The sequence below is a fragment of the Choloepus didactylus genome, chromosome 2, assembly GCF_015220235.1.
Source record: "Choloepus didactylus isolate mChoDid1 chromosome 2, mChoDid1.pri, whole genome shotgun sequence".
NCBI classification, from domain to species: Eukaryota; Metazoa; Chordata; class Mammalia; order Pilosa; family Megalonychidae; genus Choloepus; species Choloepus didactylus.
This window is the reverse complement of record NC_051308.1, coordinates 39,815,943-39,831,315: the sequence shown is the minus strand read 5'-3', so window position 1 is coordinate 39,831,315 and position 15,373 is coordinate 39,815,943. Positions and strand designations below refer to the sequence as shown.

At 34.3% G+C, this 15,373-nt stretch overlaps 1 protein-coding gene across 3 annotated transcripts in view; it reads left to right on the top strand.

The window, feature by feature from the left end:
- IARS2 (isoleucyl-tRNA synthetase 2, mitochondrial) overlaps positions 1-15,373 on the top strand; it is a 98,226-nt gene that overhangs the window by 21,450 nt on the left and 61,403 nt on the right. For 2 of the 3 annotated variants that reach the window (XM_037823538.1, XM_037823555.1), the window contains exons 3-8: positions 11,020-11,179; positions 12,009-12,157; positions 12,238-12,287; positions 12,368-12,477; positions 12,559-12,649; positions 13,013-13,128. In XM_037823538.1, the coding sequence (XP_037679466.1) occupies positions 11,020-11,179; positions 12,009-12,157; positions 12,238-12,287; positions 12,368-12,477; positions 12,559-12,649; positions 13,013-13,128 (676 nt within the window). Of the gene's footprint in view, positions 1-10,100; positions 10,147-11,019; positions 11,180-12,008; positions 12,158-12,237; positions 12,288-12,367; positions 12,478-12,558; positions 12,650-13,012; positions 13,129-15,373 lie in introns of those variants that run through there. The other variant, XM_037823546.1, reaches the window with a different exon arrangement.

The following is a 15,373-nucleotide window of genomic DNA, read 5'->3' as shown; positions in this document are numbered from 1 at the left end:
TTTGTTAGTTTAATTTGTTGGAATTGTTTATTTGAAGGATCATTTCATTTGTGAAAAGAGAGTTTTATTTTTTTGCCAATTCCTGTACCTTTTGAATTTTTTTCTTGTCTAATTGCTGTAGCAAGGACTTCCAGTACATTGTTGAATAGCAGTGGTGAAAGCGAGCATCCCTGTCTTGTTTGTGATCTTAGAAGGAAAGCTTTCAGTTTTTCACCACTGAGCATAATGTTAGCTGTGGGTTTTTCATATATGCTTTTTATCATGTTAAGAAATATCTCTTGTAGTCCTATTTTTCTGAGTGTTCTTAACATGAAAGGGTATAGGAATTTGTCAGATGCCTTTTCTGCATTGATTGAGATGATCGTGGGATTTTTCCCTTTATTTTTTTAATATGGTAATCACATTAATTGATTATCTTATTTGAACCACCCTTTTATTACTGGGACAAACTCCATTTAGTCATGGTGTACAAATCTTTTAATATGCTTTGGATTTGACCTGCTAGTACTTGGATTGAATATTTTTGCATCTGTATTCATAAAGGAAATTGGTCTCTAGGTTTCTTCTCTTGCGATGTCTTTATCTGGTATTAGGGTAATGTTGGCTCCATAGAATGATTTAGGAATAGTTTTGTCCACAACTTTTTGGGAAAGTTTGAGAAGGATTGGTATTACTTCTTCTCTGAATAGTTGGTAGAATTCATCAGTGAAGTCATCTGGTCCTGGTCTTTTTTTTGGTGGAAGACTTTTGATTAGATTTGTTGAGACCTTCTATTTCTACTTGTGTCAGTTTAGGTAAGTTGTGTGTTTGTAGGAATTTGTCTGTTTCCTCTACATTATCTAACTTGTTGGCATACATTGGTTCATAGTATTCTCTTATAATCCTTTCACTTTCTGTAAGATCAGTAGCAATGTACCCCTTTCATTTTGGGGTTTAGTTATTTGTGTCGGGTTTTTTGTTGTTGTTGTTGTTCATCATTATGGCTAAAAGTTTGTCAACTTTATTATTTTTTTTCAAAGAACCAAGTTTTAGGTTCATTGTTCCTCTCAGTTGTTTTTCTATTCTCTATTTCATGTTTCTCCACCCTAATCTTTATTATTTCATTGTTACTACTAGGTATAGATTTAGTTTGCTGTTCTTTTTTAGTTCCTCCAAATGTGAAGTTTGGTCATTAGTTTGACATTTTTTTTTTTTAAAGCAGTTTTATTGAGATGTGTTCACATACCATACAATTTATCCAAAGTGTACAATCATTGCCTTTTAGTATAATCAGAGTTGTGCATTCATTACCACAATTTTAGAACATTTTTATTACCCCAAAAAGAAAAATCCCATACCCCTTAGCAGTCATCTCTCAATCCCTCTATCCTCCCCCAGCACTACATAACCACTAATCTAATTGTCTCTATAAATTTATTTATATTTACGTTTTATATAAATGGAATCATGCAGTGTGTAGTACTTTGTGTCTGATTTCTTTTCCTTAGCGTGTTTTAAAAAAATTGTTATTTTTTTAATTGAAGAAGTTGTAGGTTTACAGAAAAGTCATGTAAAAAATACAATGTTCCCATATACCCCCATTGCTGACATTTTGCATTAGTGTGGTGCCTTTGTTATAATTGCTGAAAGAATATTAAAATAGTCTATAGTTTACGTTAGCTTATTTTTCCCATGCACCACCTTTAATTAACACCTTGCAGTAGTGTCTTACATTTGATATACTTCATGAAGGATCCTTTATATATTTGTACTTTTAACCACAGTCTGTTGCCCGCAACAACAATCACTATGTTATGCAGTCCCATGTTTTATTTTCTAACTTTCCTTCTAGTAGCATACATGACCTGAAACCTCCCCTTTCAACCACATTCACAAACATAATTCAGCGCTGTTAATTACATGCACAACAGTGTGCTACTATGACCACTATTTCCAGACATTTAAAATCAACCTAAATAGAAATTCTATACAAATTGAGCATCAGCTCCCCATATTCTACCCCCATTCTACCCCTGGTAATCCATACTTTAGATTCTAGTTCTGTGAGTTTGTATATTCTAATTAGTTCATATCAGTGAAATCATACAATAGTTGTCCTTTTGTGTCTGACTTACTTCACTTCAACATAATGTCCTCATGGTTCATTCCTTCCTACAGCTGAATAGTATTCCATCATGTGTATATCACATTTTGTTTACCCATTCATTTCTTGGTAGACATTTGGGTTGCTTCTATCTTTTGGCGACTGTAAATAACACCACTATGAACATTGGTTTGCAAATGTCTATTCACATCCCTACTTTCCATTCTTTTGGGTAGGTACCTAGTATTGGGATTGCTGGATCATATTGCAATTCTATTCATAGCTTCCCGAGGAAGTGCCATTTTACATTCCCACTGGCACCATTTACGTTCCCACTGGCAGTGAATGAGTGTTCCTATTTCTCCACATCCTCTTCGGCACTTATGGTTATCTTTTTTTTTTTTTTAAATGTTGGCCATTCTAGTGAGTGTGAAATGATATCTAATTGTGGTTTTGATTTGCATTTTCCTAAAAGGTAGTGATGTTGGTATCTTTTCATGTGCTTTTTAGCCGTTTATATTTCCTCTGTGGAAAAATGTCTATTCAAATCTTTTTTTTAAATGCATTTTTTTTTAGATTTAGTCACACACCATACAATCCATCTGAAGTATACAATCATTGACTCACAGTATCATCACATAATGTGCAGTCATCACCATGATTAATTTTAGAACATTTTGATTACTCCAGAGAAAGAAATAAAAATAAAAAAGAAACCCAAAGCCAGGAGAAGGAAGGAAATAAAGTTTAGAGTGGAGATAAGTGAAATATGAAAAGCAGAATCAATGAAACCAAAAATGGTTCTTTGAGAAGATCAACAAAATTGTCAAACTTTTAGCTAGACTGACCAAGAACAAAAGAACACCCAAATTTCTAAAATCAGCAATAAAGTAGGAACATTACTACTGACATTGACAGGAAAAAAAGAGATATAAGAAAATACTGTGAACAGTTGTATGCCATCACATTAGATAACCTAGATGAAATGGATAAAATTCTGGAAACAAAGTGCTAATAACACTGACTCAAGAAGAATTAGAAAATTTGAATAGGTCTATAACAGATAATCAAATCCTTCCAACAACAAAAATATCCAGAACCAGATGGCTTTGCTGGTGAATCTATCATTAAAAAAACATCAGTCTTCCTCAAACTGCTAAAAACTAAAGGGTATGCTTCCTAACTTGTTCTGTAAGGCCCATATTACCCTAATACCAACAACAGCACCAAAAAGGACAATAGAGACCAGTGTACCTAATAAGCATACATTCAAAAATCCTTAACAAAATGCCAGGAAATGCAATCCAACAGCATATTAGAGGATTATTATACACCATAAGTTAGTAAGCCCCATCTGAAATATATGCCCAGGAGAATTGAAAACAAAGTTGTACATAAATATTTATAGTAGCAGTTATCACAGTAGCCAGAAAGTGCAAACAACCAGGATATCCATTATCTAATGAATGGATAAACAAGATATGGCATGTCCTTACAAAGGGATATTATTCTGCCATAAATAGGAATGATTTACTAATGCATGCTGCTACTTGGTATCTTGGAAACATCATGTTATGTGAAAGAAACTAGCTACAGAAGTCCACACATTGTAGGATTCCATTTATGTGAGCTGTCCAGAATAGACAAATCCATATCACTTAAAGCAGATTAGTAGCTGTCGGGCTAGGGAAAGGGGTAATGGGGCGTGACTGCTTGATGGGTAAAGGGTTCCTTTTGGGGGTTATGAAAGTGTTCTGTAATTAGATAGTGGTGGTTGTACAACATTGAAAAGATGCTGGAAGTCACTGAATTATACACTTTAAAATAGTTAAAATGGTGAATTTTACCTCAGTAAAAAGAAATTATTCTCAAAAATATATATATAAATAAATAGATAAAAATAAAAAAGAAAACCCAGCATCAAATACCCCTAAACCCCCTATTACTGATCCCTTGTATTGGTTTGGTACATTTGTTACTGTTGATGAAAGAATATTAAGATATTACTGTTAACTATAGTCCGTAGTTTGCAATAGGGACATTTTCCCATTATACCTCTTTGTCATCTGCAGTAGTGTTGTACATTTGTTCTACTTCATAAAAGCACTTTTTATATTTGTACAGTTAGTTAATCACAGTCATCATCCACCACAAGATTCACCATGTTACACATTCCCATGCTTTATCCTCCACCTTCCCTTCTGGTGACATACATAACTCTAAACTTTCCCTTTCCACCATTTTCACTCACAATTCATCACTGTTAATTATACTCACAATAATATGCTGCTGTCACCTCTATCCATTTCCAAGCATTTAAAAATTCTAGTTAAAAATTCTGCATGCTAAGCAACCACTCCCCATTCTCTAGCCTTATTCTATATCCTGGTAACCTATATTCTAGAGCTTATGTCTATGAGTTTACATATTATAATTATATTTAGTTCATAATTAGTGAGATCATGCAATATTTATCCTTTTGTGTCATACTAATTCACTCAACATAAATGTCTTCAATGTTCATCTATGTTGTCATGTGCTTCAGGACTTCATTCCTTCTTACAGCTGAATAATATTCCATCATATGTTTATATCACATTTTGTATACCCATTTATGTGTTAACGGACAGCTGGGTTGTTTCCATCTCTTGGTAACTGTGTATTTGGCAATTGTGAATTATGCCACTATGAACATTTGTGTGCAAATGTCTGCTCGCATCCCTACTTTCAATTCTTTTGGGTATATACCAAGTAGCAGGATTGTAGGAATGTAAGGCAACTCTATACTTAGCTTTCTGAGGAACCGCCAAACTGTGGCTTTACCATTTTGCATTCCCACCCTCAGTGAATGAGTGTTGCTATATCTCCACATCCTCCCCAACATGTGTAGTTTCCTCTTTGTTTAATAGCAGCCATTCTAGTAGTTGTGAAATACTCGTTGTGGTTTTGATTTGCATTTCCCTAACAGCTAGTGAAGCTGAGCATCTTTTCATGGGCTTTTTAGCCATCTGTATTTCCTCTTTGGAAAAATGTCTATTCATGTCTTTTGCCCATTTTTTAATTGTGTTGTCTTTTTATTGTTGAGTTGTAGGATTTCTTTATATGTTCCTGATATCAAACTCTTATAAGATACGTGGTTTCCAAATATTTTTTCCCATTGAGTTGGCAGTCTTTCACCCTTTTGACAAAGTCCTTTGAAGCACAGAAATATTCAACTTTAAGGAGGTCCCATTTATCTATTTTTTTCTTTCCTTGCTTGTGCTCTGGATGTAAGGCCTAAGAAACTACCACCTAACACTTAGATCTTGAAGATATTGCTCTGTATTTTCTTCTAGGAGTTTTATCGTACTGGCTCTTATATTTAGGTCTTTAATCCATTTTGAGTTCATTTCTGTATAGGGCAGGAGATAGGGTCCTCTTTCATTTTTTTGAGATGGATATGCAGTTCTCCCAGCACCATTTATTGAAGAGGCTGTTCTGTCCCAGTTGAGTGGACGTGGAAGCCTTGTAAAAAATCAACTGACTGTAGATCTGAGGTCTGTTTCTAAACTCTCAATTTGATACCATTCATCAATATGTCTATATGCCAATACCATGCTGTTTTGACCACTGTGGCTTTATAATATGCTTCAAAGTCAGAAAGCATAAATCATCCCACTTCAGTCTTCTTTTTCAAGATATTTTTGAGTATTCCAGGCCCCTTACCCTTCCAAATAAATTTGATAATTAACTTTCCCATTTCTGCATAGTAGGCTGTTGGAATTTTGATTGGCATTGCTTTGAATCTGTAGATCAATTTAGGTAGATTGACAGTTAAACAACATTTGGCCTTCCAATCCATGAACTTAGAATCTCTTTCCATTTATGTAGGTCTTCTTTGATTTCTTTAGCAATGTTATGTTGTTTTCTCTGTATAAGTCCTTTACATCCTTGGTTAAATTTATTCCTAGATATTTGGTTCTTTTAATTGCTATTGTAAATGGAATTTTTTCTTGATCACTGCCTCAAATATCTCATTAGCAGTGTTTAGAAACACCACTGATCTTTGTGTGTTGACCTTGCATCCCTCCACTTTGCTGAACTTGTTTATTAGCTTAAGTAACTTTGTCTTGTTTTTTTCTTGGGATTTTCTAAACATAGAATATAGTAAAAGCTTTACTTCTTCCTTTCTAATTTGTATACTTTTTAGTTCTTTTTTGTGCCTCATTGCTCTAGCTAGAATTTCTAGCACGATGTTGAATAACAGTGGCGACAGTGGATATTCTTGTCATGTTCCCAGTCTCAGAGAGAAAGCTTTCAGTGAGTATGATGTTAGCTGTGGGTTTTTCCTAGATGCCCTTTATCATGTTGAGGAGGTTTCCTTCTATTTCTATCTTCTGAAGTGTTTTTATCGAGAAAGGATGCTGGATTTTGTCAAATGCCTTTTCTGTGTCAATTGAATGATCATGTGGATTTTCCCTTTTGATTTGTTAATGTGGTATATTCCATTAATTGATTTTCTTGTATAGAGCCATCTTTGCATACCTGGAATGATACCCACTTGGTTGTGGTGTATGTCTTTCAATGTGCTGTTGGATTTGATTTGAGAGTATTTTGTTGAGGATTTTTACATCTATATTCCTTAGAGAGGTTGGTCTGTAGTTTTCTTGTAGTATCTTTATCAGGCTTTGGTATTAGGGTGATGTTGACATCATAGAATGAGTTAGGTATTGCTCCCTTGTCTTCAGTTTTTTGGAAGAGTTTGACAGGAATGTTATTTATTCTTCTTGGAATGCTTGTTAAATTCACCTGTGAAGCTGTCTGATCCTGGACTTTCCTTCATTGGGAGGTTTTTGCTGACTGATTCAGTCTCTTTATTTGTGTTTGGTTTGGTGAGGTCTTCTGTTCTTCTTGAGTCAGTGTAAGTTGTCCGTGTGTTTCTAGGAAGTTGTCTAGTTTGTTGGCATACAGTTGTCCATAGTATCCTCACTATGATCTTTTTTATTTCTTTCGGGTCCATGGTAATCACCCCCCTCATTTCTGATTTTATTTATTTGTATCTTCGTCCCTTTTGTTCTGTCAGTCTAGCTAAGGGTTTGTCAATTTTTTTGATCTTCTCAAAGACCCAACTTTTGGTTTTGTTGATTCTCTGTTGTTGTTGTTGTTATTGTTGTTCTCATTTCATTTATCTTAACTCTGATCTTTGTTATTTCTTTCCTTCTGCTTGCTTTTCATTTAGTTTGCTCTTTCTCTAGTTTTTCCAGTTGTTTAGTTAGGTCATTGGTTTTAGCTCTTTCTCCCTTTTTAATACAGTTGTTTAGGTCTATAAATTTCCCTGTCAGCACTGTCTTTGCTGCATCCCCTAAGTTTTGATATGTTGTGTTTTTGTTTTTATTTGTCTTGAGATAGTTATTGATTTTTCCTGCAATTTTTTCTTCGACCCATTGATTGCTTAAGAGCATGTTTTTTACCCTCTATATATTTGAGATTTCTGGTTCTCTAGTTGTTACTGATTTCCAGCTTCATCCAGTATGATCAGGGAAAATGCTTTGTATAATTACAGTCTTTTTAAATTTAGTAAGACCCATTTTGTGCCCCAGCATATGGTCTATCTCGGACAGTGTTCTGTGAGCACTTGAGAAGAATGTATATCTTGCTGTATTGGGGTGCAATGTTCTATATATTTATCTGTTAAGTCTAGGTCAATTATTATATTATTTACATTCTCTGTTTCCTTATTGATCCTCTGTATAGATGATTTGGTATGTTGAAGTCTCCCACTATTATTATAGAGATGTCTATTAATCCCTTCATTTCTGCCAGTGTTTGCCTCATGTACTTTGGGACACCTTGATTAGATGTTAAATATTTATGATTGTTATTTCTCCTTGGTGAGTTGCCCCTTTTATTAGTATATACTGTCTTTCTTATATATATATAAGAAATCTTATATATACTTATAAGATTTTTGTATTTACAGTCTATTTTGACTGATACTAATATATCTACACCAGCTTTTGTTGTTGTTGTTGTTGTTTACTGCTTGTGTGGAATATCTTTTTCCATCCGTTCACTTTCAAGCTGTTTGTATCTTTGAGTCTAAAATGAGTCTCTTGTAAACAGCATATAGATGAGTCATATTTTTAAATTCATTCTGCCAATCTGTATCTTTTTATTGGGGAGTCTAATCCATTAACATTCAGTGTTATTACTGTAAAAGCAGTACTTACTTCAGCCATTTTATCCTTTGGCTTTTATTTGTCAGATCTATTTTTTTCTCTCTTTTTATCCTTTTAGTTACCCTTACTAGTACTGATCAATTCTGTGCCCTCCTCCAGGCCTCTCTCTTCTGTCTTTTCTTTTCAGCTGGCAGAACTCCCTTTAGTATTTCTTGTAGAGTGGGTCTCTTGTTAACAAACTCCCTCAGCTTCTGTTTATCTGTGAATATTTTAAACTCTCCCTCATTTTTGAAGGGCAGCCATGCTGGATAGAGAAGTCTTGTCTGGCAGTTTTTCTCTTTCCATGTCTTAAATATATCATACCACTGCCTTCTCGCCTCCATGGTGACTGATGAGCAGTCAGCACATAGTCTTATTTGGCTTCCCTTAAATGTGGTGAATTGCTTTTCTCTTGTTGCTTTCAGAAAATTTTCTTCTCTTTGGCATTTGACAGTCTGATTGTTTATGTGTCTTGGAGTCAGTCTGTTCAGATTCTGTTTGGAATATGTTGGACTTTTTGGATTTGCATATTTCTTTCTTTTATAAGAGTTGGGAAATTTTCAGCCATTATTTCCTCGAATATTCTTCCTGGCCCTTTTTCCTTCTCCTTCCCTTCTGGGACACCCATGATGCATGTGTTTGTGTGCTCTGTTTTCAGTCATTTCCCTCAGCCCCTGCTCAGTTTTCTTTCCATTTTTTTCTTCATTTGTTCTTTTGTCCAAATTTAATTGCTGTCTTCTAGCTCGCTGATCCTTTCTTTTGCCTCTTCAAATCTACTAATATATTTTTAATTTTATCTACAGTGTCTTTCATTTTCATAATGTCTGTTATTTTTCTATGTATTCTTTTAAATTCTTTGTGCTCTCCTAGTGTTACAATATTCTGTATCTCTTTATGTGTTTTTTCTTCACCTCTCTGAATTGATTTAGGAGATTTGTTTGAACATCTTTGATTAGTTCCAAATTCTGTGTCTCCTCCCACTCTTAAATTTGCTCCTTTAACTGGGCCATATTTTCCTGTGTTTTAGTATACTAGTGATTTTTTTGCTGATATCTGGTCATCTGATTATCATGACAGGCCAATTCTGAAGGTTGGTTTCTCTCTCTTGTGTAGGATTTAGTTGTTGCTTGTATTTTATTAGGGTGCTGCTCTGACGGTTGGATTGTTTGGTGTTTCCCAGAAAAAAGAGGGCAGGGTACATGTGGAGAAGGTGCAGAGAAGCTGCGATGGGCCTGTGATAGGGTCTGAAGAGGCTCTGAAAAGACTTTTTTCTCCTGCACTTTCCAGCTTGCCCTGCAGATGGTGCTCTTCAGTTACTTATTCCTTCTCAGAAGGTGTTTAATTTGTGAAGCTGAGCAGCATCTGACCACGCAGGGCTGAAACTACAGGGTTCTTGGGTCCTCACTTTGCTGGCCAATATCTGGCTCGATTTTGGGTTGTCTCCTTTTTACTTGGAGCAGAAGATTCTCATAGCCGTCCCAGTCATAGCCATTCCCTAGGCGAGGATTGGGTCTCCCACTGCTGCTTCCCTCAAGGTGGGGGGAGGGGGAGGGCACCAGGCCCGCAGCTGGATTTACGTCTCAGCCACATTTTTTCGGTCCCTTCATCCTGCACTGACCTGGGTGTTGGAATATCCTCTTCTATCTCCTGGGTCCCCAAACAGTTGTTTCACACAGTTTCTGCCTGGCTATTTGTTGCTTTTGGGAAAGAAATGGATTCAGCTGTTCCTTCCCTAATCCTTCATTTTTGAAGCTCCTCCTTGATTCCCTTTTGTATTCACATTCCCCAGCAGCTCGAGTCCTGCTGTGGGTCCCTGTGGACTTGGATCTCTGTGTCTGGATATTGATGGACATCTGTCTCACTGCTGTAAGAGATTTTATAGTCTGCGTCCCTGGGAGGAGGTGGGAGGGATCCCAGCTGCTGCTTCTGTGCACCTCCTTCCCTGCATGGGCCCAAGTGAGGGGGAGAGAAGAGGACTGGCTGGTCCAGGATGGAAGTTTCCTACCTGACATTTTTCTCTTTCTTCAGTTCAGCATTTGTGAGATCCTTCTCCAGTCTTTACCTTCTTTCAGAGTTCTGAGTGAGATTTGTCCTTTTTCTCACTGAATCTTTGGGGAGAAGTTTTTGGGTAATTTGTTTTTAAAAAATGGTTCCTCTGCCCTCTTAAATCTAAAATAACCCTAAAGTTATTTCTGTCATTGATAGAAATATGTACCTAGTAGAAAAGTCAATTTTTTTTTTTTTTTGGCTGTGTGTTGACCCCTATATTCTGTTCTGAGTGTACTATAAATTCTGAGTAATTCTATAATATGTCTTAACTAAATGTGAATAATGGATTATTTGTGTCATTTATTTTGTAAGAGGCAAATTTGTAATTGACTTATTTATACTCTCTGGTTTTTGGATGGTCAGAAGCATTTCTTTAGAAGATAGTATGAGCTACTTTTTTTGCTTATACCGACTTTAAAAGCAAATTTAGTAATTTGGGGCATAATTTTTTTTCATTTTGAAATTTGTATTTTTTTCTTAGTGGGAGTTAATGCCATTTAAGTATTGAAATAACTATTGCTCCTCTGATTATGTAGAAGTTGAGTTAGAAGATTTAATAGATTATTTTATATAGAGTCTTCTATAATTGGCTTTTCAGAATTTTAAAATGGTAATAAATTAAAAAAAGAATATAAATTGTCAGCCCCATGCTTTATGTATGAGTGATGATTTGTCAATTTATCTTTGCAGATTTTGAAAGATATAGCCAACCGATACCATATGATGAAAGGTTCCAAAATACATTTTGTACCAGGTTGGGATTGTCATGGATTACCCATTGAAATAAAAGTATTATCAGAACTTGGTGAAAAAGCTCAGAATTTTTCAGCTGTGGAAATTAGAGAGAAAGGTAAATAATTTCTGTTTCTGTTTCAAAATGATGTTTGAAAACTTACTGATGCTTTGGAAAGTGCACTTTTTCAGAGGGTTCTTCTACCCACCCAGCCCCCCCTTTTTTTTGATTACATTGAGATCTGTTGGGAATCACTTTGTGTCACAGAAACATCAAATTTTATTGGATTGAATTTTGTGAGAACTTACGTTCAGAGATTGAAGGAAGGATTTTGTGAGCATTTCCAAATGCATTTTTCAGTTCTTCAGTCTTTATATTTTATGAAATCATTATTTTGTGAATAGTTTTATTTACTTTCCAGACTAGGGTAATTAACCTAATTCAGGTGCTGATACACACATTTTAAAGTAATCCCCAGTTTGTCAGTACTGTCAATAGATTGGGTCAGGGAGGAATCTTCTTTTCTCATTTGATGTACTAGTGTATGTTTAGTTATTGTGAAGATTTTTTACTTCCTTGTAAAAACATTATTATTGGCTTTAACCAATTTTTTTGTGTGTATAATGAAATGAGTATTATTTTGTGACCATTTCTTAAATTAAGAAATATGAAGTATACCTTTCTAAAGTTTTTTTCCTGCATGTAAGGTCATTGTGTAAAATCTGAAAAATGCAGAAGACAGTAATAAAATTGTGTTTCTAAATTCTAGTTAACTTCAGAATTTGTTGCTGGGTATCTTCTGACTACCCTTAACTTTCAAAATAATCTTCCTGTGAAAAACTTTTATAGTCTAAACTGTTAAAGCTCCTGCATTCAGAGAGATATATTTTAACCTGCTTTTAAAACTTGGTTTTCAAAAGGTTTTTGTTTTTTGCTTTTTGTTTAGCCAGATCATTTGCTAAAGCAGCCATTGAGAAACAGAAATCAGCATTTATCCGTTGGGGAATAATGGCAGATTGGAATAATTGCTACTATACATTTGATAGAAAATATGAGGCCAAACAGTTGAGACTTTTCTATCAAATGTATGATAAGGTAATGCATTTTTTTTTCTCCTGTGTTCAACAATGTGTCACAAAATTCCAGCTTTAATATAATATTTTTGTCCTTTATAGGGCTTGGTTTATCGAGCTTATAAACCTGTGTTTTGGTCTCCCTCATCAAGGTATTGTATGTGTGTTTGGTAATTAATGGTAGAAACTTGTGCAGCATCTATGTATTTATGTCTGATATTTTTATCCTTAGGACTGCATTGGCTGAAGCAGAACTTGAATATAATCCTGAGCATGTCAGTCGTTCAATATATGTAAAATTCCCTCTCTTGAAACCTCCTCCTAAGTTGGCATCTCTTATAGGTAAGATTTATTCATGCTGGATTTTATTAAAGTTATTGGATTTTGATGTTTGTTAACATATTTACAAAATTATTTTTACAGGTGATTCCTCTCCTGTTAGTTGTTTAGTCTGGACTACGCAGCCTTGGACAATACCAGCCAATCAAGCTGTTTGTTACATGCCAGACTCAAAGTAGGTGTAGAATTTATTGTTCTTTTTGTTTTATCCATAAATACCTGTTCCATCGTTAGCGTTGTTTTGAATTTATTTCATCTTCCTTATTCACTTAAATTTTAGTGAATGATAACATATTTTGCTCCTGTGAATTTCATTAAGTTTTAGATGATTCCTTTTAAGATTTTATTTCCACTTTTTTTTTTTTTTACCAGTTTTTAGGGAAAACTTAACAGAAATGTAAAGTATGGAGCCCTTCTAAAATACTGTTTTTCTGATCTTGAAGTTAATTTTTGTGAAATGATGTAAAAATATTTAAATGTTCTCTGTGATTTATCCTTTTTTCAAGATTAGTAATTCTCTCTTAAAATTTTATTTTAGGTATTCTGTTGTTAAATGTGCTACTTCTGGAGAGATCTACATACTGGCTGCCGATAAAGTAACATCTATTGCTTCTATTTTGGAAACAACATTTGAGACTATTTCAACATTTCCAGGTGAAGATTTGTAGATCTTCTGACATAATCATCATTATAGTCATCAAACTGTTGAGCTGATTTAAGTTCATACTTAATTGAACACTGCTTTTTGTGAATTAAAATAGATAGGGATTCTACCTTACATTGATTACACTGTAGGAGGATATACATTAAATATGATAGGAGCATATAAAAAAATGAACATTGACAGAGGCACCCACAGTTGAAAAAAATATTTGCTTGCACACATCCAATAGTTACTTCATACAATTTTGTGCAAAACTAAACTATTAATATATTTTCTCTGATTTAATAAAAGGAGTGAAGAATATATATGTATATGTGTGTGTGTGTGTGTGTGTGTGTGTGTGTGTTTAGTATATGAGTTTAACAGAGAAGTTAAGTAAATACTGAAAATCATTCCAAAGACAGTACTTCTATCAAAAGAATCCTTAGTAAGCTACAATTTTGAACGTCTAAAGTTGTGACTTTTGAAATTTACATTTGGAAATCTAGGAATTTTTCAAATCTTAAATGCTGAGATACTCCTTTGAGTCTCTTACTAAAAAAAAAAATTGAAAAACAAAAAATCACATGAGTAAGGATACCAAGAAATGGAAAGATTGCCTAGTTAAATACAGAAGACCTCTAAATGCATCAGTTCAGATATAATCCAATTAAATTTGTTTAAACTTCCTTAACAGAAATAGAAGATTTTATGTCAAAAGCAGGAAATGAGCTACAGAATGTTTAAGATCATTTGATCCTTGATGACGTAATAATAAGTTAGAGGAGCCAGTTTATTTTTTTGCTCCACACACCCCTCTCACCTTGTTTTAAGCGCAGAAGGGATTACAGACTCCATTAAGAAGCTCCATGTTTTCACAGAAGCTGGATGGCATTCTCACAAGATTTTTTAATATACTAAGGTTACATTTATAAATCTTTTGTCTGGATTGCATAATTGGTTCAAATTTTTGTTGTGAGTGAATTAATTGGATTGGCATTTAGAGCCACCACATTGAAGAAAAATATACATACTTCTCATCCTTGACAAAATAAGCTGGTGAAAACTAACTACTTTTTGAAGTAATAGGAATGTTGAAAAACTAAAAGGAAATAATTTGTCTGGGTTAGGTTTCCTTACAGAAATTTAGAAATTGTTCCTTACTAATAATTTAGAGATTTCTGGATGGGAGGAGTAGTTGGTGGTAGAAGACAGTAAATGTGGGGATAAAAGAAAGTTAGTAGATAAAATTTTGTCCTCCCAAAACCTTTGATTTCCATATACAGATGTAAAAACATCAAGAGTGTCATTGGGGGCTGGTCTTATCATACTTACTTAGCCTTATTTAGAGAAAAGAATCAAAGTGAAAACTATAAAGTAAGATATCTCTAGAAAGCAGTGTTAAAAGTTCTTCTTTAATGTTGTTATGAATTATCTGGGAAAGCATACATCCTGACACATTCAAGTGTTCAGATGATTTCCTAGTAATAAAATGTCAAGCCAAGCAGGTTGAACACCAAGAAAAGCCTATGATTTTTTAAGGAAAGGGAACTTCATTGTCATTATTTATAAGGGAATATTGTTTTTTTTCTCAAGCCTTTTACCCATTGTGCTGTTTTAAACAAAACAGCAACTTGGCTGACTGTGAAAACTAAAGTTCAAAGATTTGTATTGTTCTTCTGATGGTATGAATAGGTTATGTACTTTTGATTGCTCTGTGGGTAGAAAAAAGTATCATAGGAGTGAAGGATTTTCTCTATCAGGGTGGATATTTAAAAGTTAATATTCAGTTTGGAAAGATGAAGATTAACTTATGGGGAAGTTCTGAGGAATAAGGTATGCAAGTGTGGTTCAACATAATAAAATCAGTTAATGTAATACCTCACATTAACAAATGAAGGGGAAAAAAACACATGATCATCTCGATGCAGAAAAGGCATTTGACATAATCAAGAATGCGTCTTGATAAAAACATTTAGAAAAATAGGAATAGAAGGAAACTTCCTCAATATGATAAAAGACATATATGAAAAGCCCATAGCTAACATCATGCTCAGTGGTGTAAGACTGAAGCTTTCCCTGTAAGATCAGGAAAAAGACAAGGATGCCCACTGTTACCACTGTTTTTCAACACTACTGGAAATTCTAAGCTAGAGCAATTAGCAAAGAGAAAAAAATAAAAGTCATCCAAATTTTGTGTTACTAGAATAAAAATAAAAATAGGACTGTACAAAGCAAACAGTGAACCCTAATGTA